General features: G+C 46.6%; 1 protein-coding gene across 1 annotated transcript in view; it reads right to left on the bottom strand.

The window, feature by feature from the left end:
• The window catches only part of syne2b (spectrin repeat containing, nuclear envelope 2b), a 144766-nt gene that overhangs the window by 68394 nt on the left and 49954 nt on the right, over positions 1–26418 (bottom strand). Inside the window, exons 49-74 of the mRNA XM_046308142.1 lie at positions 26068–26397; positions 25551–25880; positions 25065–25409; positions 24277–24455; positions 23876–24191; positions 22049–22213; positions 19604–19951; positions 19262–19398; positions 18764–18893; positions 18052–18225; positions 15941–17958; positions 14898–15573; positions 11884–12081; positions 11480–11635; positions 10995–11236; positions 8737–10813; positions 8291–8625; positions 7982–8126; positions 7683–7883; positions 7191–7450; positions 4778–4937; positions 2695–2850; positions 2406–2546; positions 2006–2182; positions 1607–1744; positions 1236–1421 (exon numbers count right to left, since the gene is read on the bottom strand). Coding sequence (XP_046164098.1) covers positions 1236–1421; positions 1607–1744; positions 2006–2182; positions 2406–2546; positions 2695–2850; positions 4778–4937; positions 7191–7450; positions 7683–7883; positions 7982–8126; positions 8291–8625; positions 8737–10813; positions 10995–11236; positions 11480–11635; positions 11884–12081; positions 14898–15573; positions 15941–17958; positions 18052–18225; positions 18764–18893; positions 19262–19398; positions 19604–19951; positions 22049–22213; positions 23876–24191; positions 24277–24455; positions 25065–25409; positions 25551–25880; positions 26068–26397 — 9720 coding nt within the window. The remainder of the gene's footprint in view (positions 1–1235; positions 1422–1606; positions 1745–2005; positions 2183–2405; positions 2547–2694; positions 2851–4777; positions 4938–7190; positions 7451–7682; positions 7884–7981; positions 8127–8290; positions 8626–8736; positions 10814–10994; positions 11237–11479; positions 11636–11883; positions 12082–14897; positions 15574–15940; positions 17959–18051; positions 18226–18763; positions 18894–19261; positions 19399–19603; positions 19952–22048; positions 22214–23875; positions 24192–24276; positions 24456–25064; positions 25410–25550; positions 25881–26067; positions 26398–26418) is intronic.

The raw sequence follows: 26418 nt of genomic DNA, 5'->3' as shown, positions 1-26418 counted from the left end.
GGGCCTTCTATGCCATTAAGAGGAACATAAAATTCAACATACCAATAATGATCTGGCTAAAAATACTTGAATCAGTTATAGAACCCATTGGCCTTTATGGTTGTGAGGTCTGGGGTCCGCTCACCAACCAAGAATTCACAAAATGCAGAATTCTGCAAAAATATCCTCTGTGTACAATGTAAAACACAGAATAATGCATGCAAAGCAGAATTAGGCCAATACCCGCTAATTATCAAAATCCAGAAAAGAGCTGTTAAATTCTACAACCACCTAAATGGAAGCGATTCCCAAACCTTCCATAACAAACCCATCACCTATAGAGAGAGACAAACTTGGAGAAGAGTTCCCTAAGGAAGCTGGTCCTGGGGCTCTGTTCACAAACACAAACAGACCTCACAGAGACCCAGGACAGCAACACAATTAGACCAAATCATTACTTGACACATTGGAAAGAATTAACAAAAAAACAACAAACTAGAATATTATTTGGCCCTAAACAGAGAGTACACAGTGGCAGAATACCTGACCACTGTGACTGACCCAAACTTAAGGAAAGCTTTGACTGTGTACAGACTCAGTGAGCATAGCCTTGCTATTGAGAAAGGCCGCCGTAGACAGACCTGGCTCTCAAGAGAAGACAGGCTATGTGCACACTGCCCACAAAATGTGGTGGAAACTGAGCTGCACTTTTTACCTCATGCCAAATGTATGACCATATTAGAGACACATATTTCCCTCAGATTACACAGACCCACAAAGAATTTGAAAACAAACCCAATTTTGATAAACTCCCATATCTATTGGGTGAAATACCACAGTGTGCCATCACAGCAGAAATATTTGTGACCTATTGCCACAAGAAAATGGCAACCAGTGAAGAACAAACACCATTGTAAATACAACCTATATTTATGTATTAATATGTATGTTAATTTCATTTTTGCTCCTTTTTGTACTATAACTATTTGCACATAATATGACATTTGAAATGTCTTTATACTTTTGGAAATTTTGTGAGTGTAATGTTCACTGTTCATTTTTATTGTTTATTTCACTTTTGTTTATTATCTACTTCACTTGCTTTGGCAATGTTAACATACGTTTTCCATGCCAATAAAGCCTTTAAATTAAATTGAGAGAGAGAGAGAGAGAGAGAGAGAGAGAGAGAGAGAGAGAGAGAGAGAGAGAGAGAGAGAGAGAAATTAGGAGAAGTGGAGAAAGAGAGGTGGACTCACGGCGGCGGCATGGTCTAGCTGGGAGAGTGGAGCCACAAAGCCCTGCTGCACAGTGGCCACAAGGCGGTCAGCCTCGGCCAGCTGCTCCTGCTGCGCTGTGATGTCACACACCAGGGAGATCTCCTTCAGCACGGACACAAAGCCCTGCAGAGTGATGCGGATCTGCTGAGAGTCATCCAGCACCATCTATAACACAGAAGGATAGAGATCAGTAACATCTACAGGAGACCATATGATTATTCTGATAATATAGGCTAACCTAAACATTTGTTATGCGGTGATGAATCAAATTGTGTTGTGCACTTCATTGTAGTACATTTGACTTGGGTGAGTGTAGGGAAAGTTTTGGGTAAGAGTTGCGCTGTACTGACCTGTAGTGCGTGGACGTAGCTGGCCAAATCTTTGGCTGTAGTGTAGGTACAGGGAGCAGTGAGCCAAGACTGAGCCTCAGTTAGCCAACTGTTGGAGCTGTTGATCATCTCATCATGCTCCTGTAACCATGTGCTGATCTGCAACCAACACAAACACATAGTCAGTATTAAATCAGCTATAAAATCATATAGAAAAATCATAACATCAGACATGCTATGATATCATCATCCACAAATAAAAGTCAACTCTGACGTCATCAAAAAAATATGATCTATCACACACTGTACTAGGACTATTCACAGTCCTAGTCCACAAACACAGGGGCTAACACTACCCAAGGGGTTAACTGAACATGTGTCAGAGTAACCAGGGGGGTTTAGGGAATTGTAGTTCCTCACCTTGCTGAGGAAGGCGGTCCTCTGCTCTGCCTGCTTGGCCATGTGTGAGTGGAGCAGCTGGGCCTCCGTCAGGCTCTCTGTGAGGACCTGGGCCTCCTCAGCCTGTTCCAGATCCTGCACCTCCACCTCCAACGCTGCCACACGGGAGTGCCACATGTCCAGCTCGTCCCACACACGCTACACACACACACACACACACACACACACACACACACACACACACACACACACACACACACACACACACACACACACACACACACACACACACACACACACACACACACACACACACACACACACACACACACGTGATAACACAGTCTCTTTCTGCTATGTACATCAGCCTGGTAAACTCTGATCCTAGATCAGTTCTCATATCTGCTATCTTATCACTCACCTTCTGTGTGCTTTCTGCCTCCGAAAGAGAGGTGCTTCTCTGCTGCAGTTTGTCCTGCACTGATCCCAGACCAGCCTTGATCTCAGACACCTTGGCTCCCAGTCTGTGCAGGGGACCGCTCTTCTCCATTACATCCCCTACCTGGGGGGCAGTAAGACAGTCAGACACAAGTAGTGGAAATAAATGTAACTTGTTCTTGACATTCATAGAAAATATCTACAAATGAGGTCCTTACAAATAGACCACATTACAATGCTACAAGCACAGGTAAAGGTTTCAGCTACTGTACCTTCTCCTCTACTTCCTGCAGTGAGTGTGTCACGTCCTGTAGCGGTCCCTCTATCTCCACGGGAACCAGGGTGTACATGTCCGAGTACTTCATCCTCAGACCGTCCATGATGCGCTGCAGCACTGCCTTCTGGGTACACAGCTGGGTGTGAACCTCCTGAGGAGAGACAGAGAGGGAGGGAAAGAGAGAGAAAGATGGAGAGAGAATAAGAGAGAGAGAAAGCAAGAGATTGAGAGAGAGAGAGAGAGAGAGAAAAACAAAGTTCAGCGAGCCTCATTCTACAGCACAGGAGGTTGGTGGCACCTTAATTGGGGAGGAACCGGCTCGTGGTAATGGCTGGTGTAGAATAGGTGGAATGGAATCAAATACACCAAACACACGGCTTTCCATGTGTTTGATGCCATTCCATTCGCTGCGTTCCAGCCATTATTATGAGCCGTCCTCCCCTCAACAGCCTCCACTGTTCTACAGCCTATACCCTCTCTCTGCCATCATTATGTCTCCAAGGTCACAAACACGCTAATACACATTCATAGATTCATTCACATCCTGCATAGGGTCCAGCTCTTACCAGACAGAATGTACAGCCGAGTATGTCGCACCTCTCTCTCCTGGGCTGGTTTAACTAGCTCAGAAAGGCTTCCTTATTAAGTCTTTCATTCCTGAAGCTACTCAGCATGAGCCCTCTTCACCTCCCACCTAGCAGCACACAGCTAATGAGAGGCTATTCACAGTCCTAGTCCACAGACTGAACATGAAAATCAAACGACGATAGGAAAAACACGACCAGTGATGCAGATGAAATACAGCACAACCTGGCTCTGAGACAGGGACCAGGGCAACGCCACATAGGAAGCTGCGTGTGTGTGTGTGTGTGTGTGTGTGTGTGTGTGTGTGTGTGTGTGTGTGTGTGTGTGTGTGTGTGTGTGTGTGTGTGTGTGTGTGTGTGTGTGTGTGTGTGTGTGTGTGTGTGTGTGTGTGTGTGTGTGTGTGTGTGTGTGTGTGTGTGTGTGTGTGTGTCAGGGAGGTGACATCAGTGCTGGTCTGAGACTGGGACAGATGCACCAAGAGGATCCACTTACAAGGTGGAACAAAAAGAGGCAGGTATGGGGGGGCTTTAGAGCCCTTTCATAGACCCTCTCTGAGTAGAGGGGGGTGGGGAGACATAGAGAAAATGTTGGACAAGACTCAGGTCTTTAGACAACACTAACACTGGTCCCCTCTCATCCACTGAGTACCAAGACAAAGCTCCGGGGAAGGTTGATAAAACTAAGCTAGCTAAAGGGATGAGGGCCCAGCCAACGGTTAAATTCAAATGTGGCACTTTGTTGGGGAACTCTTTCACTGAGCTAACAGTCTCACTGAAGACCTTCATTACAACAACCTTTCAGCAGTGAAACTCAAAACCAACCGCCACATACAGTTCATGGTGGAATGATAGAATCGGGAAATATATAGTACAGTCACAACGAGACTTTACACTTAATTCAACTTGAGCTTCAAATCATTAACTCTATGAATTTCAAATTAGATACAAATGTGAACCGTGCAATTTGGAAGAGATATTGTCTTTGTAAACGTTTCCTCTGAGTTGATCATGTTTGTTTGCAGAGCACAGACACAGCATTGTGTTGTGGGTACAGGGATGGGAAATACCTACTCATTAGAAGCCCGTTACGCATGCATCACTGTACAGAGGGGAGGGGGTTGTTTAAATCTCCACTATGCACTTATCCCTATGAAATATATTAGCATTCAAAGTAGGCTATGCTATCATTTGTCAAGAACACTGAAACAACCAAAACCACCTTAATAAGCATCACACTAAATATAAAAAAAATATATGGACAATTCCATAAAATACAGTAAATTACTGAAAATGACAAGTAAACAGTATTTTGTCATGAATTCCACTAATTGTAGTCTACCATATGCTTCCATAGGAGGATGATAAAAGCAAAGACTCAAAATGCCATGCGTCAACTGTGGAACCTTTCAATCTGGCACTCTTAACTCCTGCATGCTGCATTGTGTTGTCCACACTGTGTGATGTTAAGGTGTTGTGAGACAGAGGGTTACCCACATGTAGCTTATGTGTGTTGGGACACTGCTCCAGCTGTGACAGGAGGTCTTCTGCAGTCACCAGCCACGCCTTCACCCCACTCAGCTCCTCCCTCACCTTGTCCCTCTCCTCCACCTCCGTCCGCACCACACACCGCCCCAGCATGCTCTTCTCCTTCAGACTGTAGACACAAACAGACAGGCAGGTCTATAGTGCACCAAACAGCTGGCTAAAGTCTTAGTTACAGTGCCTTCGGAAAGTATTCAGACCCCTTGACTTCCTAGACATTTTTGTTATGGTACAGCCTTATTCTTAAATTGATTTTAAAAACTCCTCAGCAGTCTACACACAGTACCCCATAATGACAAAGTGAAAACAGGTTTATAGACATTTTTGAAAATGTATTAAAAATAAAAAACGGAAATACCTTATTTACATAAGTATTCAAACCCTTTGCTAGGAGACTCGAAATTGAGCTCAGGTGCATCCTGTTTCCATTGATCATCCTTGAGATACTTCTACAACATGACTGGAGTCCACCTGTGGTAAATTCAATTGATTGGACATGATTTGGAAAGGCACACACCTGTCTATATAAGGTCCCACAGTTGACAGTGCGTGTCAGAGCAAAAGCCAAGCCATGAGGTTGAAGGAATTGTCCTTAGAGCTCCGAGACAGGATTGTGTCAAGGCACAGATCTGGGGAAGGGTACCAAGAGATGTCTGCAGCATTGAAGGTCCCCAAGAACAGAGTGGCCTTCATCATTCTTAAATGGAAGAAGTTTGGAACCACCAAGACTCTTCCTAGAGCTGGTCGCCCGGCCAAACTGAGCAATCGGGGGAGAAGGGCCTTGGTCAGGAAGGTGACCAAGAACCCGATGGTCTCTCTGACAGAGATCTAGAGTTCCTCTGTGGAGAAGGGAGAACCTTCCAGAAGGACAACCATCCCTGCAGTACTCCACCAATCAGGCCTTTACGGTAGAGTGGCCAGACGGAAGCCACTCCTCAGTAAAAGGCAAATGACAGCCTGCTTGGAGTTTCCCAAAAGGTATCTAAAACAAGATTCTCTGAAATGATGAAACCAAGATTAAAATATTTGGCCTGAATGCCAAGCATCACGTCTGGAAGAAACCTGGCACCATCCCTACGGTGAAGCATGGTGGTGGCAGCATCATGCTGTGGGGATATTTTTCAGCGGCAGGGACTGGGAGTCTAGTCAGGATCGAGGCAAAGATGAACAGAGAGATACAGAGAGATCCTTGATGAAGACCAGCTCCAGAGTGCTCAGGACTTCAGGCTTGGCCGAACATTCACCTTCCAACAGGACAACAACCCTAAGCACACAGCCAAGATGACGCAGGAGTGGCTTCGGGACAAGTCTCTGAATGTCCTTGAGTGGCCCAGGCAGAGCCTGAACTTGAACCAGATCAAACATCTCTGGAGAGACCTGAAAATAGCTGTGCAGCGATGCTCCCCATCCATCCTGACAGAGCTTGAGAGGATCTGCAGAGAAGAATGGGAGAAACTCCCTAAGTGGAGGTGTGCCAAGAAGTGCTGTAATCAATGCCAAAGGTGCTTCAACAAAGTACGGAGTAAATGTAAATGTCATATTTAATTTTTCTTATTATTTATAAATTAGCAAACATTTCTAAAAAAACTGTTTTTGCTTTGTCATGGGGTATTGTGTGTAGTTTGATGAGGAAAAAAAACAATTTAATCAATTTTAGAATAAGGCTGTAACGTAATACATTTTCGAAAAAGTCAAGGGATCTGAAAACCTTTCGAAGGCTCTGTACATCACTGTGAATCAAAAAACAGCTAGCATGGTACATAATCAATATAACACATAGTCCGTTTAAAAAGGAGATTTTAAAAACTCTAGTCTCTTACCTTGACTTCATAAGGAAAAGAGTTTCCTTTGGGAACGAAAGCTGACACCAAAATCAGGATGCAGAGCATCATCTCAATTCAGGTATTTAAGTATTTCACAACCTCTGCGTCTGTGATTGTCTATCTACACAGTAAGCATGTGCGTGTATGCTGTGGATGACTGAGTAGGTATGAGTGTGCATCTTTCTGCGCTTGTTGTCCTGAGTGGAGAGGCACAGCAACCCTTTCCCGACCCACTTTTCCCAGAATGCTCATCCAAGTGTGAATGTGTGGAGCCATTGGGAGTTTGAGTACCTATGCCCTGCACTACCACAGAAACACTGATTGGTATGACCATCAATGCACGTTTGGCTTTTAACACTTGTCTTAAAGCCTATAGTTGTTCATTCATGCCATATGGGCATATGCTGGCATATGGGGATTTGTGTCTTTGAGAAGTGGCAATTAAGTGAAATATTTGCGGCACCACGGACTCAGCTCCTGAAACAACAATACCAATCAATGTGTTTCCTGTCCTGTCTGTTGTATGGTGGTTGACCTCTCACCTGTCATAGCGGTCCTGCATGACCTGCAACTGTTGACACAGCGGGTTGGGCGGGGCCTGCTCCAGGTGGGCGGGGACGCCCAGCAGTCTGGCGATGCGGAGCTCGAGAGCTGAGAGAGCTCGGTGCTCACAGTCTAGCCTGTCCTGGTACTGGTCCCAGTACAACAGCAGCACCTGCAGCTCTTCCCCACACACCTTCTCCCTGGAGTCATTTGGCAGCTCAGCCTCCACCTGCTCCAGCATGATGGATGCTCGCTCCACCTGAAAGGATAACAAGAATTGGAGTTAATGAGTCAGTCTGTAAAATGGCTGCTTCCATCCTGACTTTCTGTGCTGGGAAGAGTGGGGTCTCTCTCTATATTGTGTCAATCATTGGCTGAAAGAGTTTAGTAGATTTTATATCGCAGGGTTGAAAACAATTTAATTTCAACTTAATTTCAAAGCTATTTTTAAGATTGAGGAAGAGGTGTCCAGTATCTATCATGTAACTCACGCTCTTTGTAATATCACTCCATTCGTCTGCCCTCTGATTTGAGTGAGTCTTCAGATTGCGGGTGCAACGCTGCAGTCTTGCCACCTGCCTCCAGAGCGCGCTCACCGCCCCCTCCCTGCTGCAACGGCAACCCTGCTCCGGGCACCACTCCCCCAAACACTTTAGAAGCCCTGTTACAGAGTCCACCTCCTCAGACAGAGCCTGTAAAGGAGAGAGAAAGTAGTGGGTAAAGAAATAGATATTTAAAATTTAAAAATGTTAACGCTACGAAAAATGTGTTTAGCATTCTTTCCCCATACCTTTAGCTTAGCTTGCTGGTCGGTGCAGTCTGTGAGAGAGCTGACTTTGTGAGAGCGACAGTAGGAGAGATGGGTCTCTGCGCTCTTTACACACTGGCAGATCTCCTCATGGCACTTCCTATACCTTCTGTGATACTCAGCACACCTACCAAACACAAGCCACATCTCAATCAGGCGTCACATCAATAAGACTACTACAAATGGCATTAAGCATTAGAAGATTGGCTTGACCTGGCAGTTGAGTTTTACAATCATTTCACTATCATGACTATATCTAAGGTCCTTTGACTCTTAAGAGACCGTGTCTACCTCTGCAGGGCCTCCAGTTTGAGCTGGGCCTGGGCCTGGAGGGTGGACATCCGCACCAGGAGCTGGCTCAGCACCTCCCTCTGTAGACGCTCCACCATCTGGGGGCTCAGGTAGTCATGCTGGAGGGCCAGGGTCTGGATCTGGCTTATATGGGAATGGAGCTGCTCCTCCATGGAGGCCAGGGCCTGCTGGATGTCTCTCAGCCTCTCAAGGCAACCTCCTACTGGGGCTAATGAGGGATGGAGCAGGGCCTCAGCCTCCTGGAGGAACCTGACAGCACCACTCACAGCTCCAGTGTAGTCTCTCAAAGAATTCCGTGCCTGGGAAACGCTCTCCTGAAAAATCATCACAATTTTTTACATGAATAGTCAATTATCTTTTAAATTAGTAGAACATGCATTTAATATGGTTTTGAAACTCAATCAACCAAAAACAAAACAACTTGCCATTCGTAAGTCACATTCATTCAGGATTGCATTCTTCAGGTCCATCATGTCACTATATTCCAGGGATCCATCTTGCTGCCTAGTTCCTTTCTTGCGCTCTAGAATCTTCAACACCTTCAGTCTGCACTCCACGGTCATCCGCAGGGTCACAATCCTCCAGTGCTCCTTGTCGACGGCTTCCTCGGTGGGCTCCACTTGGCATGGTTGCTGCAGCTCCCGCTGGATGTCCCTTAGGAAGGCCAGCACAGCTCTCTGCTCCGACTGGAGGTGCACCTCCTTCAGCAGGCCCCATTCCAGGATCTGGATGTTGTTGATCACAGTCATCTCCCAGGTTTGGAAGCTCTCCAGGTTCTGCTTAAGCCGCCCACGCTCTGCAGACAGCTGTGAGGGATAGAGATCCTGGGAGATGCTCTGTAGCTCATCGGCAGCCTCCTCACACAGTCTCTTTATCAGAGGGAGCTGAATGAGGATGACCTGACCGGTCGTGTACCTCTCCTCCTTCCCCCTGTTCTCCTCCTTGGTCTGGAGGACCTGCTCCTCCACATTTTCCCGCAGTTCCTCCACACACTGCCTGAAGGTGAGGTACCTCTCGTGTTCTTTGGCCTTCATATTCAGCGTGCTCATTTTGCAGTGCAACTGGGAAATGACACACAGCAGCTCTTGTTTCTTCTCCTCAGGGATGAAGGGCTGCAGCTTGTCCACCTGGCACTTGTGCTCCATGATCATGTGTTTAAACGGCTCAATGGTGCTTAGAGTCTCCCTGGTGACCGGGAACCTGTGTCTGTTTAGGTCCACCAGCATCTGTCTCAGGCTCTTCTCCACCGTGGTCACCTTCTGCCTAGATGCGTCTTGAGTCTGAAGGAGTTCCTCCAGCTCCTGCTGGTTAGCTTTCTCATAGCTGATGATGCTCTTGATGTCCTCCTGGAGGTTTGTGAGTTTCTCATTGAGGAGGCAGTTCTCTGTGATGCTGAGCTCAGAGGCAATGTCTCTGCTCCTCATGAGAAGAGCCTCGGACACAGCAGCCTGTTTCTCCGCCTCTACCAGGGTCTCCTGAATCTGTCTGACTCGGCGATCCAGGTCTTTAGAACTCTGGCCCTCCCCCTCTCCCCTCCTGGAGGCTTCTCTATGGAGGTGACCCACCACCCAGGAGTCCAGGTCTGCTATCTGCTCTGACATATTCTCTCTAGTCTGCAAGCCTGACTCCATCTCCTTCACAGCCTTGGCTAGCTTCTCTGTGGTGGACCTGGACAGACTCTCCAGGCTGACCAGGGAGGAGTGCACCATGGGGACCTCATCAGCCTGGTCCAGCTCTGGGAGCAGCTCCTCCACCTCCTCCACCAGGGCCTCCAGCTGGGCCTGCTTGGCCGCCATCTCCCACTGCAGCTTCTTCAGGTCTTTGATCTGCCGATGGACCCCCTCAGGGAGCAGGGCCACCTTCCTCCTCCGGCCCTCAATGTCGCTCTCCATCTGCTTGGCCCAGGCAAAGGCGTCCATCATTACCTTGTGGATCTTATTCATGATAGGGTTGTCACTGCTGGGGGTCTGAGAGGACACCTGCTCCCCAACACGATCCAGCTGCTCCTTGACCTGTTGGAGCCCCTGTTCTATCTGCCTCGTCTCCTTCTCATATAGGGAGCTGTGGGCCAGAGCCTCTGAGCCCTGCTGCAGGTAGAGGCATTTCTGCTGAGCTGCAGTCAGCTCAGCATTCACCATCATCAGCTCCTGGGCCCTCTTGCTGTCCCACTGGATTGTAGTGGAATGGGGTGAGCCTGTAGCCTTTCCTATGACCTCCAGTTGCTCCTGAAGAGAGGAGATCTCTGCGAGAAGGCTGCTGGTTTCCCTGGCATAGCCATTGACACAGTACAGGGTCTTCTCTGAAGCTCTCTCCAGTGACCTCCACTCTTCCTGCAGGCCTATCTGCTGGATCTGTGCAGCAGCTCGCTTTGCCTGGTTCAGGTGGGGGGACAGCTTGGTGAGAGTGAGGGTCAGCTCCCCCATGACGGTCCTGTCCTCCTCCATACCCCGCAGAAAGGAACGTAGCTCCTCAGCTTCTGCTGAGCTGCTCTCCACTGGGGATCTGCACACAGCATTGGAGAGGGGCATTATTTTTAAAAACGGAGCATTATAGACATATTCTCCACTATTCACTAGGCAGTGTGACCATCAAATTGTATTGTAAAATTAGAAAATGCCTAATATTCTTACTGATAAAAACTAAAGTAAATCTATCCATCGGAGACTGCAGTGACAACACTCACGTTGTGAGGGCCTCCAGCTCTGCAGACAGTTTCTCCAGAGTGGCCTTGACTGTCTGTGTCTGCCTGTCCGCCTCAGTGACCAGCTGCAGCTGGGCCTCCTTACAGTGGACAGCTTCCGAGGCATCCCATACTGCTGCGCCCCACTGGCTCTCCATATGCTCAAAGGCCTCCCGGTCTGCAGTCTGAGCCTCTCTGGGCTGGGAGAACACAGACACCTGGGTCTGAGCAGCCTGTCTGCATTCCTGGAACCACAAAATACAAAACACAGCATGTTCACTCTAGGAATAATGATCAACTGACTCAATAGGACAGACTTGAAAAGCTTATAACTTAAATATCAACCTCTATGTTGACATTTAAATGGGTTACTATTGTGAACTGTACTGTGGATGATGTTGTGGGTTTCTATTGTGCGTTGCTGTTGTGGTTCTCTGGTGTGTTGTGTGTTGCTATTGGGTTGCGGTTTATTTTGGTCTGGCTCTCACCTCGGCCTCCTCCACCTGCAAAGCCATGGCTGCGGGGCTGAGGTCTGCAGGGCGGTTTCTGCAGCCCAGTACCCTGACCACCAGCCTGCTCAGACGAGCCTGCAGGTCAGCCAGAGACGTGTTCAGAATCCTCATGGGGTCCTCACAAGGTTTAATCTGTGGTTACACACAAAGAGACAGTATGACCATGTGGACAGTGAACAGTGTGGTGCGCTTCGACAAAGATTGAGATACTAATAATTCAAGCTATTGTAATACGTTTTTTGCTTGCCAGGGCAATTCTTTCTGAACTGCTCGCACAAACGTTCAAATATCAGACACATTTCAAACACTAATACAAAGCATTACTATCACAAACTGAAAAATGTGCATGTGCAACTCTGCACAGTAACCTTTGAGCGTACCTCAATGAGAATGCTCGTTGGTCCAGTTTGTGACAGGCGCTGGATGTCAGTGAAGATGTCCTGCATGGTGGGTCCTTCTGGTACAGCTGGGGTCTCTTTTTTCACAAAAGGGTCTGGGGTTAGAGTCTCCTTCTTTACAACGGGGACTTCTGCCTCAACAGGAGCTTCTGGCTTCTCTGTGTTGCACACCTGTTGCTGCTATGAAAACCAAAATAACAATTAACCTGTGAATGAATAGCGGGCTTCCAGGCATTCACCAAAGTCTACATCAAACCTGTGGTGTCAAAAATCACGGTTGGAAGCAGAAAAATAATACTCCCCACAACAACACTCACTACAGTGAAGTGAACACTAAAGTGGGCAGGATCAGTGTTTAGTCTTTCTGCCTATGACATTATAGAGAGTGACATAATAATAATAATAATAATAATATCATGAGAGAGGCGGGCAGCTCACATTCCTGTCCAGGAGCCGTGTGTTCCGTGCAAACACAGGTAAAGACCTTCCTTTTATATATATATATATATATATATATATATATATATATATATATATATACAGTGGGGCAAAAAAGTATTTAGTCAGCCACCAATTGTTCAAGTTCTCCCACTTAAAAAGATGAGAAGAGGTCTGTAATTTTCATCATAGGTACACTTCAACTATGACAGACAAAATGAGAAGAGAAAAAAATCCAGAAAATCACATTGTAGGATTTTTAATGAATTTATTTGCAAATTATGGTGGAAAATAAGTATTTGGTCAATAACAAAAGTTTATCTCAATACTTTGTTAAATACTCTTTGCCCATTCCTTCATGCAGATCTCCACTAGAGCAGTGATGTTTTGGGGCTGTTGCTGGGCAACACAGACTTTCAACTCCCTCCAACGATTTTCTATGGGGTTGAGATCCGGAGACTGGCTAGGCCACTCCAGGACCTTAAAATGCTTCTTACGAAGCCACTCCTTCCTTGCCCGGGCGGTGTATTTGGGATCATTGTCATGCTGAAAGACCCAGCCACGTTTCATCTTCAATGCCCTTGCTGATGGTAGGCTTTGTTACTTTGGTCCCAGCTCTCTGCAGGTCATTCACTAGGTCCCCCCGTGTGGTTCTGGGATTTTTGCTCACCGTTCTTGTGATCATTTTGACCCCACGGGATGAGATCTTGCGTGGAGCCCCAGATCGAGGGAGATCAGTGGTCTTGTATGTCTTCCATTTCCTAATAATTGCTCCCACAGTTGATTTCTTCAAACCAAGCTGCTTACCTGTTGCAGATTCAGTCTTCCCAGCCCTGTGCAGGTCTACAATTTTGTTTCTGGTGTCCTTTGACAGCTCTTTGGTCTTGGCCATAGTGGAGTTTGGAGTGTGACTGTTTGAGGTTATGGACAGGTGTCTTTAATACTGATAACAAGTTCAAACAGGTGACATTAATACAGGTAATGAGTAGAGGACAGAGCAGCCTCTTAAACAAGAAGTTACAGGTCTGTGAGAGCCAGAAATCTTGCTTGTTTGTAGGTGACCAAATACTTATTTTCCACCATAATTTGCCAATAAATTCATAAAAAATCCTACAATGTGATATTCTGGATTTTTTTTCTCATTTTGTCTGTCATAGTTGAAGTGTACCTATGATGAAAATTACAGGCCTCTCATCTTTTTAAGTGGGAGAACTTGCACAATTGGTGGCTGACTAAATACTTTTTTGCCCCACTGTATATACAGTCTATGGTCAAGAGGGCACAGGCCCTTTGTTCTTTGTTCAGACTACATTGTATTCTTTAAACATCTAAAAGTACCTTGGGTAGTTGTCCTTTGCTGCATTATGAGTGAGAACATTACAAGGGAGTAAATATTAACATTATCAAAAGTTATCAACAGCTATCAATGTCATTAACAAAAGACTAAGCATTCTTTGTAGACCCAAGCTACAACACACACAAAAGAACATGTGTTTTTTCCACCTAGAGCCATGCAAACCTGGTGGTTTTAATACAATTTTGGCAATAACATTACTTCCCTGAAGCAACTTCTCTCTCATCTTTCCAACTATTTATTTCACTCTGTCCTCTCTTTGTCTCTCTAGGTAAGACCTCTAACCCTCCTAGCTGCTCTGAGGTACAGGGGCATTCAAAATATTCTGTCCTTTAGAACAATGTGCCACAGAACCCCAGAGATAAATCAGACTAGAATCATGCCTGTCTCACTTATACAGCTCATATTACAGAGCCCGGAGATAGAAACCCACACTTTCTCAAAACAAACATGGGGGTATTTTACAGCTTTGAGTGATGAGTGAGCGAGCAATGGACTAACCTGTGGCAAGTCACTGCCATCTGGCTTTGCCCTCACTGTGCTCTCTGTTGCCATAGCAACATGGCCTGGGCGCAGATCCCCAAAACACTTCTTATACAAAAACTTAAGAAGCTTCTTAAGAAAAATAATAATAAGTTCATAGGATAGTTTGTAAATGCAATTCCTCAACAATTTATTAAGGTTGAATGATTTTCTTACAAACTTTTCAAATATCTTCTTACAAATCTTCTTAAGATGTTTGTTGCTCGGCAACCGTTTTAGCTAGCTATCTAGCTAGCAGTGGCAATCATGTTAGCATATTTCTTACTGAGATTACTGTTCTAAAACATGTTTTTGGGTTTTAAATAATCAATACTGAAACTTTCAGATGAAGTTTGTGAGTAAATTAAATATGTTCAATTGCTTTCCTGAGCTTTTTCTCTCACTGGCCTGAGTGCAAGGGTTGAGCCATCTTGGAATTAACAACATTTCCAATAACATTATTTTCAATAATCTAATTTCTTCTTAACTTTTGGCTTAAGGAGAAACATAGGAAATAGCGCAAGAAAATGTTCAAGAACCTTTGAGGAATAGCAACTTTGCTGAATTTTATAGTTAAGGAAAAAATGTCAGAAGGTTTTATGAATCTGGGCCCTGGTCCCTCCTTGAGCTCCTTCCTCTTTCGCTCCTCTGTCTGTTGTTTGTCTAATTTGGCCACACTTACCTCTGGCTGGCCTTTAGTGCTGCTCTCCCTGTCTTCTTTTCTGGTGCTCTCAGTTGCAGCTGTAGCTCCATGTTGTTTGATTGGTTGGGCAGCATCTCTCTTTGGCTGTTTTTCACTCACTGGCTGACTCTCACTTTCGAATTTAGCTGACTGTTTTCTGTCTGTTTGGGCAGTAGCCTCCAACTTCACCTTTGGTTCGGTCAGCCTTTCTTGCACCTCACATTGGTCATGTTCACTTCTCCACTCTTTAGCATGCTCTTCCCAGGTCCCTTTGTCCTCAACCTCAATAGCTCTGTCACTCGTTGCTTTGGAGGGTTCTGGTTGAGTCTGTGGTAGACATGCTTCGCTAACCTCTGCCAGAGATATGTCAATTTCAGTCCACACTGTCTCTGCTTTCTCTGACTGCACTGTCTTAGTGACGTGTGTCTTTGTTTGACTGGGTTGATCAGAACCGATTACCTTGCTCTCCGGTTTAGTCACAGGTGCAGCTTCTTGTTTGACTGGTATGGTTTTCTCTTTGACAGGGGTGTGTGACAGTGGCTTAGCTTGCTGACTGTCCTGGGTGGGAGACTGTTGGCTCTTGGCTGTCTTCTTGGTCCGGGGCAGTGTGGATGGTACTGGTGCTTTTGGTTCGACTTGTGTCTGGATAAGGTGACAGCAAGAGGTACAGCCACATCAGCCTTCTGTTTACTTATCTCAGAGGTCAGGGGTGATGCGGAAGGTGCTGGTGGAGTTGGTGCTTTTGGTTTGTCCTCTTTCCCAACAGGTTCTTTCTGGACATCACTCACTGTGGGCAGGTCCGGTACAATGTACCGTTGTTCAGTCTCAGTTTTACTGTCCTTCCATAATTCCTCAGTGTTATACTTGACCCTGTTCTCCACAGCTGTGTCGGGCTGTATGTTAGAGGCCTGGGGTAGAAGGGCCTGGGTTGTAGCCTGCTGGCTCTTGGCTGTCTTCTTAGTGCGAGGTGGTGTGGATGGTGCCTTTGCTTTGTCCTCTGTCTGGGTTGAGGTGACAGCAGGAGGTACAGCCACATCGCTCACTGTGGGCAGGTCCAGTACAATGTACCGTTGTTCAGTGTCATCCTTGCTGTCCTTCCATAACTCCTCAGTGTTATACTTGACTTGTTCTCCACAGCAGGCTGTGTGGTAGAGGGCTGGGCCTGCTGGCTCTTGGCTGTCTCCTTGGTACGAGGCGATGTGGATGGTGCTTTAGCTTTGTCTTCTGTCTGGATTGAAGTGACAGCAGTATCAACATGCTCTTTCTGGACATCGCTCACTGTGGGCAGGTCCAGTACAATGTATCGCTGTTCAGTCTCACTGTCCTTCCATAATTCCTCAGTGTTATACTTGACACTGTCCTCCACAGCTGTGTTGGGCTGTGTGTCAGAGGGCTGGGCCTGCTGGCTCTTGGCTTTTCTCTTGTTACGAGGTGGTGTGGATGGTGCCTTTGCTTTGTCCTCTGTCTGGGTTGAGGTGACAGCAGGAGGTACAGCCACATCGCTCACTGTGGGCAGGTCCAGTACAATGTACCGTTGTTCAGTGTCAGTCTTGCTGTCCTTCCATAACTCCTCAGTGTTATACTTGACCCTGTTCTCCACAGCAGGCTGTGTGTTAGAGGGCTGGGCCTGCTGGCTCTTGGCTTTTCTCTTGTTACGAGGTGGTGTGGACGGGGGTGGTGCTTTGACTACAGCCTGGAAAGAGGCAACAGCAGTGGGCTGAGCCACATCAGGCAAGTCCAGTATAAGGTCTGGTTGTTCAGTCTCAGTCTTGCTGTCCTTCCATAACTCCTCAGTGTCATACTTGACCTTGTTCTCCACAGCTCTGTCCGGCTGGGACTGAGGAAGCCTATTCTCAGGGTGTTCACTGGGCCTTACCGTGGAGTCCTGTGATTCTGTCTGCTGTGGACTGTGACTGGTGGACTGAGTGTCCGAGTCCATTTTGTCAGTATCAAGCACTACTGCTCCGGAGGATATGTTCAGTGCAGTGTCACTGCTCATCAGTGGCCACATCTCTGGTGTCTGCACATACACAGTGTCAGTGTCCAGAATGACAGAGGACAATTTCTTCTCTAGTGACTGCGGTGTGTCGACATCATAACACACTTGGCTTTTTGTGTCAGGGACGTGAGCTTGTTTTACCTGAGATTGTTTTACTTGTGTGTCGTCATGACTACGTTGTTTTTCAGAGTCAATGTAAGCATGCTGTGAGCGTAGGGCATCTGTCAAAGATGTCTCCTGATCAAGGCCCTGGTCTATCTGGTCAGTTGCCTGACTAACCGTCTTCACAGTTGTAGTCTCTACTCTTGTAACATGAGTAGCACCATGCTCCTTGACTGCAGTTCTCTCTGTCATCAGGGTCTCAGACGATCGACTCTTGGTATCTTGTATTTGGATGGTGGTGGAAGTTATGTCGGTTTCAACCGATCGAGTGGTCACTATCGTGCTCTGTTTAGGCTCTACTGCAGCTTTTGGCACCTGTGTGACAGCAGTTTTATTCTCCTTTGCCAGTTCTTGTGTCATGACAGACCCTGAACTTGGGGCTTCAGTATGCACCATGGTAGTGACAGCTGAAGTCTCTTGTTTGACTGGTATGATTTTCTCTGTGACAGGGGGGAGTGGCTGTGGTATGATTTTCTCTGTGACAGGGGGGAGTGGCTGTGGTATGATTTTCTCTGTGACAGGGGGGAGTGGCTGTGGTATGATTTTCTCTGTGACAGGGGGGAGTGGCTGTGGTATGATTTTCTCTGTGACAGGGGGGAGTGGCTGTGGTATGACTTTCTCTGTGACAGGGGGGAGTGGCTGTGGTATCATTTTCTCTGTGACAGGGGGGAGTGGTTGTGGTTTGATTTTCTCTGTGACAGGGGGGAGTGGCTGTGGTATGATTTTCTCTGTGATATGGAGAAGCAACTGTGGTGTAGCTTGCTGACTCTCCTGGGTGGGAGTCTGCTTGGTCTTGGCTGTCCTCCTAGGTGGTGCGGCTGGTTTGTCTTCTGTCTGGACTGAAGTGACAGCAACGGGCTGAGTCACATCTATTTTCTGTTTATTCTTCTCAGCTACATCCTGGGAGGGAAAAGGAGAGAAAATATGAATACAAAATGTTGTTGCATTACACAGTTTAACAATGGACTGGTTGGGGATCAGTAAAGTTCTCACTTTCAGAGTCTCGGTGAGAAAGGTGATGTGTGTGTCTGCATCCCTGAGTGTTGCAGTGGTGTCTTTCTCCAGTCTGTCTGCTTGGTCAGGCTTCAGGCAGTCCACCAGGAACTGTCTGTGAGACAGCACCTCCTTCAGGGCCTTTTGGAACTGCACACCCTCCTCTAATGCAGCCTGAAACAGGAAGAACCACTGTCACATGTTCTACCATCAGTGAGTGATGAGTGTTTCCATGTTTTCTCAAACAACTCTGAGTTCTTGGAATAGTCTATATCCCTGACCTCACTAGCTCTGATTCATGTTGTTTCAACAATCTAGCAAATGGACCACAGTGAGTGGACCTACGTCATGTATTAGAGGATGTACCCATAGGCACTAAACAAAGTCCTTGATAATGTTCCTGTAATAATTGGAAATAATGACCAAATTCAAAACATCTACACACTTATGCACCCTGGCAATTACTTCAGCATGGCATACAGGAATATTGTGTTCCCTCTACAGTTCCAATAATTTGCTCCCATACCCAGGTAGCCAACATTACTGGGAAACGTTCAATTGTATTGTATGTGATGCTCATAAAACTAGATTGTGCAATGAAAGTACAAAAGCTGACACAAACCGAATTACATATCGATTTGGATATATTGAAGACGTTAAACTTCCTCATAACAACATTCATTCTGTTTGATTGAGAGGCCTGTGCTATAACCTGGATGGAGGGGGCTGTCCGTGTGGGTGAGGAGTGGTTCCACTGCTGCAGAAGCTGAACAGAGGCTGTGAGGCAGTGAGCTGTGTTCTCAGTGCAGCAGCTCTGCCTCTCACCCAACCTGGTCTTCAGACTACACTCACACAGAGAGAGAGAGAGTGAGAGAGAGTGAGAGGATAGCATGAGCACACTGACAGGATATTCATATGTACAAGCTGATACAATCTCTTAGATTAGTTAATAGCTACTATACTAAACATCCCAGCTACTCATGTATATAAGAATTCCATGTCTCTATCTTTTGCAACTTGCAACGCCTCAAACTACAAAGAAAGATCAGCATGTTCCGTTATCTATGATATAAAGGAGTAATAACAATTAAAACTGAAATTGAAATGGAAGAGAGCCAGCTGAGTTTAAACTTGGAGAGCAACAGGAAGAGGTTCTGTGCACTGCACAGTTTGATAATGAGCTGAATGTTTGGGATGCCAAGTCTAGTACCTGTCGTGCTGCTGGCTCAGTAACTCCATTATGGAGATGACTTCAGCGGGAAGGTCCTCCTCTGTGGATGCAGGTCTGGCAGCCTGACGCATGTCATGAACTTTAAGCCCTAACCCCTCCAATGACCTCTCGCAGTTCTAAAGGTTGCAGAAATCACAAGTGTAAAACTCAGGTTAGAGTCTCGGGGCAATATAGAACTATAATCGATTTGTATTTACTTTGTTGCAATTGTCCCACAGACTGTGTACATTGATTCTTTTAAGTTGTTGAAAAAGAAATAGCGTAATATGGGAACTAGTACAGTGCCAAACAGAGCAGAGTCATTCGGAGCAGCGGAGGTACCTTGAGGCTGTGCCAGTGCTGCTGGAGCTGGGCTATGTTGGGGTGTGGCTCGCTGTAGCTCAGGGCCTGGTCCAGAGAACGGAGCTCCCACTGCAGGGCTTTGGCCCTCTCCCTCAGGCCCTGGGCCTTCTTGGCCATCTTCACATCCAGCTCCTTCAGCTGGGCCTCGCAGCCTGCCAGCCTTTCCGTCATCTCCCTCTCAGAAGAAGTGAGGAGGTCGTGGAGGTGGCTGACCTCCAGGGTCAGGGTGTCACGACCAGCAGGGGTGCAGTGGCTCAGCAGGGTGTCTCGGATTGCGTCCAGCTCCCTCATCTCCCTCTCCTCCCTGTCGACAGTCTGGAGCAGGGCCTGGGGGAGGAGGGCACATACAGTATTTAAAACCCTCAGACAAGCAATATGGACAATATGGTCTTAACAAGCTGTCCTGAAACACATACAGTAAAACAATAGTATGACATATTTTGCAATGCACAAATAAATACACCGTGACAGGGGGTGGAACAGTGGCAAAGGTACCCACAGGAATAATATTAGTCTGAGGAGAGATTAAATAGCATTAATACAACAAAAATAATTCAAAACACACTCCTTTAGTTTACACAAGTTAATCAGATGTATTTTTTCTTCATAATAAGCAGGAGTCCTCGGTGGTACTCTGGAACCTGATCTCTCTTTTGACGAACATATCAAGACTGTTTCAAGAACAGCTTTTTTCCATCTACGTAAAAATTGCATTGCAAAAATCAGAAACTTTCTGTCCAAAAATGATGCAGAAAAATTAATCCATTAATCCAATTTTGTTACTTCTAGGTTAGAATACTACAATTCTCTACTATAAATCACAAAATAAACTTCAGTTAGTGCTAAATACGGCTGCTAGAATCCTGACTAGAACCAAAACATGTGATCATATTACTCCAGTGCTAGCCTCTCTACACTGGCTTCCTGTTAAGGCAAGGGCTGATTTCAAGGTTTTACTGCTAACCTACAAAGCATTACATGGGCTTGCTCCTACCTATCTTTCCGATTTGGTCCTGCCGTACATACCTACACGTACGCTGCGGTCACAAGACGCAGGCCTCCTAATTGTCCCTAGAATTTCTAAGCAAACAGCTGGAGGCAGGGGTTTCTCCTTTAGAGCTCCATTTTTATGGAATGGTCTGCCTATCCATGTGAGAGACGCAGACTCGGTCTCAACCTTTAAGTCTTTACTGAAGACTCATCTCTTCAATAGGTCATATGATTGAGTGTAGTCTGGCCCAGGAGTGTGAAGGTGAATGGAAAGGCTCTGGAGCAACGAACCGCCCTTGCAGTCTCTGCCTGGCCGGTTCCCCTCTCTCCACTGGGATTCTCTGCCTCTAACCCTATTACAGGGGCTAAGTCACTGGCTTACTGGTGCTCTTCCATGCTGTCCCTAGGAGGGGTGTGTCACTTCAGTGGGTTGAGTCACTGACGTGATCTTCCTGTCTGGGTTGGCGCCCCCCCGCTTAGGTTGTGCCGTGGCGGAGATCTTTGTGGGCTATACTCAGCCTGGTCTCAGGATGGTAAGTTGGTGGTTGAAGATATCCCTCTAGTGGTGTGGGGGCTGTGCTTTGGCAAAGTGGGTGGGGTTATATCCTTCCTGTTTGGTCCTGTCCGGGGGTATCATCGGATGGGGCCACAGTGTCTCCTGACCCCTCCTGTCTCAGCCTCCAGTATTTATACTGCAGTAGTTTATGTGTCGGGGGGCTAGGGTCAGTTTGTTATATCTGGAGTACTTCTCCTGTCTTATCCGGTGACCTGTGTGAATTTAAGTATTCTCTCTTTCTTTCTCTCTCTCGGAGGACCTGAGCCCTAGGACCATGGCTCAGGACTACCTGGCATGATGACTCCTTGCTGTCCCCAGTCCACCTGTCCGTGCTGCTGCTCCAGTTCCAACTGTTCTGCCTGCGGCTATGGAACCCTGACCTGTTCACCGGACGTGCTACCTGTCCCAGACCTGCTGTTTTCAACTCTCTAGAGACAGCAGGAGCGGTAGAGATACTCTTAATGATCGGCTATGAAAAGCCAACTGACATTTACTCCTGAGGTACTGACTTGTTGCAACCTCAACAACTACTGTGATTATTATTATTTGACCATGCTGGTCATTTATGAACATTTGAACATTTTGGCCATGTGGCCACCCCTCATAGCCTGGTTCTTCTCTAGGTTTCTTCCTAGGTTTTGGCCTTTCTAGGGAGTTTTTCCTAGCTACCGTGCTTCTACACCTGCATTGCTTGCTGTTTGGGGTTTTAGGCTTAGTTTCTATACAGCACTTTGAGATATCAGCTGATGTAAGAAGGGCTATATAAATACATTTGATTTGATATTTTGCGATGCACAAATAAGCTAATAGAAAATGGCAGGTTTCATTGCAATACAATGTTGTTCTTTCATGTTCTTTTCCATGCTCCTGTAACTAACCTTCAGGGTGTTGGCATAGCTGTGTAGAGCCTGTCTGTCTGTGGGCTGGGGGCCCAGACCCTTCACATGCTCCCTCAGCCAGTCCTGGGCTGCCCCATGCTGTTCCACTAGCTGGGCACAGTGCCTCTCCATGTGGATGCCCTCCTCCATCCTCACACAGGCCTCCTGGAACACACATACAAACACACACATTATAATTACCAACATGTCTTTCAATGGGCACTGATTCAAAGAGGACAATTATAATTATAACAATTTCCATACAATATACAGTGCATTCGGAAAGTGTTCAGACCCCTTACCTTTTTCCACATTTTGTTACGTTACAGCCTTATTCTAAAATGAATTAAAGACATTTTTTTCCTCATCAATCTACACATCAGGGAGGTGACCAAGAACCCGATGGTCACTCTGACAGAGCTCCAGTGTTTCTCTGTGGAGATGGGAGAACTTTCAAGAAGGGCAACCATCTCTGCAGCACTCTACCAATCAGGTCTTTATGGTAGAGTGACCAGACGGGAACCACTCCTCAGTAAAAGTCACATGACAGAATGCTTGGAGTTTGCCAAAAGGAACCTAAGGACTCTGACCATGAGAAACAAGATTCTCTGGTCTGATGAAACCAAGATTGAACTCTTTAGCCTCAATGCCAAGTGTCACGTCTGGAGGAAACCTGGCACTATCCCTAAGGTGAAGCATGGTGGTGGTAGCCTCATGCTGTAGGGATGTTTTCAGCAGCAGTGACTGGAAGATTAGTTAGAATCAAACAAAAGATGAACAGAGCAAGGGACAGCGAGATTCTTGATGAAAACCTGCTCCAGAGCACTCAGGACCTGAGACTGGGGCGAAGGTTCATCTTCCAACAGGAAAAAACCCTAAGCACACAGCCAAGACAACGCAGGAGTGGCTTCGGGACAAGTCTCTGGATGTCCTTGAATTGCCCAGCCAGAGTCCGGACTTGAACCCAATCGAACATCTCTGGAGATACCTGAAAATAGCTGTGCAGCGACATTCCCAATCCAACCGGACAGAGCTTGAGAGGGCCTGAAGAGAAGAATGGGAGAAACTCCCCAAACACAGATGTGCCAAGCTTGTAGCGTCATACTCAAGAAATACTCAAGAAGACGCAAGGCTGTAATCGCTGCCAAAGGTGCTTAAACAAATGTGAGGGATCAGCCGGATCAAGTGGTCCGACTGCACTACTGACGAGCTCACCTGAGGCCAATTGACTGATTGTTGTTTGTGCTCTCTTAAGGACCTGACTGAAGGGGCAGAGAGGGAGAGTGATTATGAGCCGGAGACTATGCCGAATTCCGGGACAGTAGGATCCCCTGTTATAGGTTTGGCTCAAGCTGTTGGAGTGGCGTTGGGTACCAGCTGTTATTTTTTTTTGGGGGGGGGGGGGGTTTGTTTGGATAGCCATTACCGTGGCCTTTGTTTGTACGGTCCCGGGGAGAGTTGAAAGAAGAACTCCCAATACAGTTTCCTTCGTTTTGTTGAAGTCACATCTCTGATTCTCATTTCGTGCTGTCCCGCCTAGGATATCATCAGTGAATAGGTACGGCCTTTCACACAATGTACTGAGTCAAAGGTCTGAATACATAATGTAATGTGATATTTCAGTTTTTAATTTTTTATACTTTTGCATTATGAGGAATTGTGTGTAGATTAGTGATGAGGGAAAAAAACAAATCAAATCCATTTTAGAATACGGCTGTATAGTAAAACAAATTGGAAAAGGTCAAGGGGTCTAAATACTTTCAGAATGCACCGAATACTAGATGAGTGTATCACTGATCAGTATGAGTGGGGAGATCTAACACCCACCGTCAGTTCTTGGAGAAGGTCAGGGATGCATTTCTCCATGGTGGCCCAGAAGAGGTCTGTCCAGCTGGGGTCCTGGGTAAGCTGGAACATTTCCTTGCCCTGGGTGTGGAGGACAGACAGGGCTGGGGCCAGGTTCCTGGTTTTATCCAGCAGGGTCCTGGCCATCTCCACAGCCTGCCCCCGGTCTCCCAGCCCAGGCCAGGGGAAGTGACGGGGCAGCTCTGCTGCCTGGTGCTGGACCTCAGCCAGACAGGACTGGGCTTGACACTTCTGGTACTGACAGGTCACCAGGCGTTCCACCACACCTTGCAACAGTCTGACACACCAGGGAAACATCTGTTTCACATGGTCGTTTTTTTTATTCATTACACATCTTTAAATGCAATAAAATGTCACTGTACCTGTGCACCACCTCAGCATTGTGTACAACTTCTCCCCACTCCTCCTCCAAGTCTCTGACTGTCTGTTGAACCTTTAGTCTCCTGCTCTCCTCCAGGTCCTGGCTTTCACACAGACTCTGACCTTGTCTCCTCAAGTCCTGCAGCTTAGAGTCTCCCTCAGATCTGGAACTCAGGACAGCCTGAAGAGGACATTTGAGTTAAAGGCCCAAAGAAGCTGTTTTATATCAATGTCAAATCATTTCTGGGTAACAATTAAGTAACTTACTGTAATAGTTTTCCATTAAAACTCTCCAAAATACACAAACATTTTTCAAGCAATACATTTGGTAGGACTGTCTGAGTGGGGAGGGAAAAACTGAAAACTAGCTGTTATTGGCAGAGAGGTTTGCAACTCTCTTTGTTATTGGTCTATTAACTAATTTACCACCTGGTGATACCAACAAGCAAGCCAAAACTCCCCCATTGAAAAACCTGTTGATTAGAAGGTCCTGTGTATATTGTATTTTCAACCAGCAAATATCAGGAAATAACACAGATCAAATGTTTTCACACTTTTATAGTGATAGTTTTATCGGCTGTTGTAAATGATGCAAAACACAGGAAAAACAGAATGTTGACTGCACTGGGACTTTAATGCAACAGAATATACAAGGAATGGTCTGACTACAGTCAATAGTATAAACTGCTTGAAGATTTGGCTTTGCAATCTTAACATAACATTTTCCTATTTTTAATCAGCCAATCAATTGTGACAATACAAAGATCATGTGGTGTAGTGTAGCACGCACCGTTGCTCTCTGCAGCCTGTCCTGGATTTCTTCCTTGCTGCCCCGGGTGCCTGTTCCCAGGGAGTGTGTGTTCTGCTGCTGCAGTTGGAACCAGGCTCTGCTGCTCTCCTCCAGGGCCTGGAAGGCCTCTAGCTGCCTGGAGAGAGAATACCACACCTGGGCCTGACGCAGAGCCTCCTCAGCAGTCTGCAGGACTCTCCTCCACTCCTCCTCCATGTCTCTGACTGTCTGCTGAACCTCTCGTCTCCTGCTCTCCTCCAGGTCCTGATGTTCACACAGACTTTGACCTCGTCTCCTCAAGTCCTGCAGCTTAGAGTCTCCCTCAGGTCTGGAACTCAGGGCAGCCTGTGGATAGAGAGACAGAAAAAGAGTAGTGCCTTAGGGCCTCAGCTAGATCGGACCTTGTTGTAAGTGTTGCTGACTTGACTATGTGTTACTGACTTGATATCTGATGTTTTTTTTAGGCACAAGTAGCTATAGACTTACCTGTGCTATGTTTATTCTGTCATCAGTCTGGCTCTGGCTGCCCAGAGAGTGTAGGCGTTGTTTGTGGTCTCTGACCCAGGCCTGAATGCTTCCCTTCTGGGTAACATATTCAATCATTTCCCTCTCTATGACACTCTGAGCCTCGGCCTTATCCACCACCTCCTTTGCAGCCTTAAGAACTTCTCCCCACTCCTCTTCCATGTCTCTGACTGTCTGCTGAACCTCTCGTCTCCTGCTCTCCTCCAGGCCCTGATGTTCACACAGACTTTGACCTCGTCTCCTCAAGTCCTGCAGCTTAGAGTCTCCCTCAGGTCTGGAACTCAGGACAGCCTGGTAACAAACACAAACACTAGCTTAAGACTAAGGTAGTATAGTAAGCATTATGGACCTAGACTTAGCACAAAAAATACTCAAACAACCTCAGTCCAAAACTGAGCCTAAGCTCAAGTCCTAGGCTTTGCCCTGCTGTAGCCCAGACCCAAACACTAACCATGTCTACCATTAACTGTAGACTGACCTGTGCAGTTTGTATTCTGTTCTCTGTCTTGGCCTGGCTGCCCAAAGAAAGTAAGCGTTGATTTTGGCCTTTGATCCAGGCCCTGGAGTTCTCCTTCTGGGTTTCCATGTCTCTCAGCTGGCCTTCGATAGCACTCTGCATCTCAGCTTTGGTAAGAGTCTCCTCAGCAGTCTGCAGGACTCTCCTCCACTCCTCCTCCATGTCTCTGACTGTCTGCTGAACCTCTCGTCTCCTGCTCTCCTCCAGGTCCTGATGTTCACACAAACTTTGACCTTGTCTCCTCAAGTCCTGCAGCTTAGAGTCTCCCTCAGATCTGGAACTCAGGACAGCCTGAAGACAAAGACAAAGGTA

The sequence above is a fragment of the Oncorhynchus gorbuscha genome, linkage group LG17, assembly GCF_021184085.1.
Source record: "Oncorhynchus gorbuscha isolate QuinsamMale2020 ecotype Even-year linkage group LG17, OgorEven_v1.0, whole genome shotgun sequence".
Lineage (NCBI taxonomy): Eukaryota > Metazoa > Chordata > Actinopteri > Salmoniformes > Salmonidae > Oncorhynchus > Oncorhynchus gorbuscha.
The sequence above is the reverse complement of the archived record's forward strand: the minus strand, read 5'-3'. Positions and strand labels throughout refer to the sequence as shown.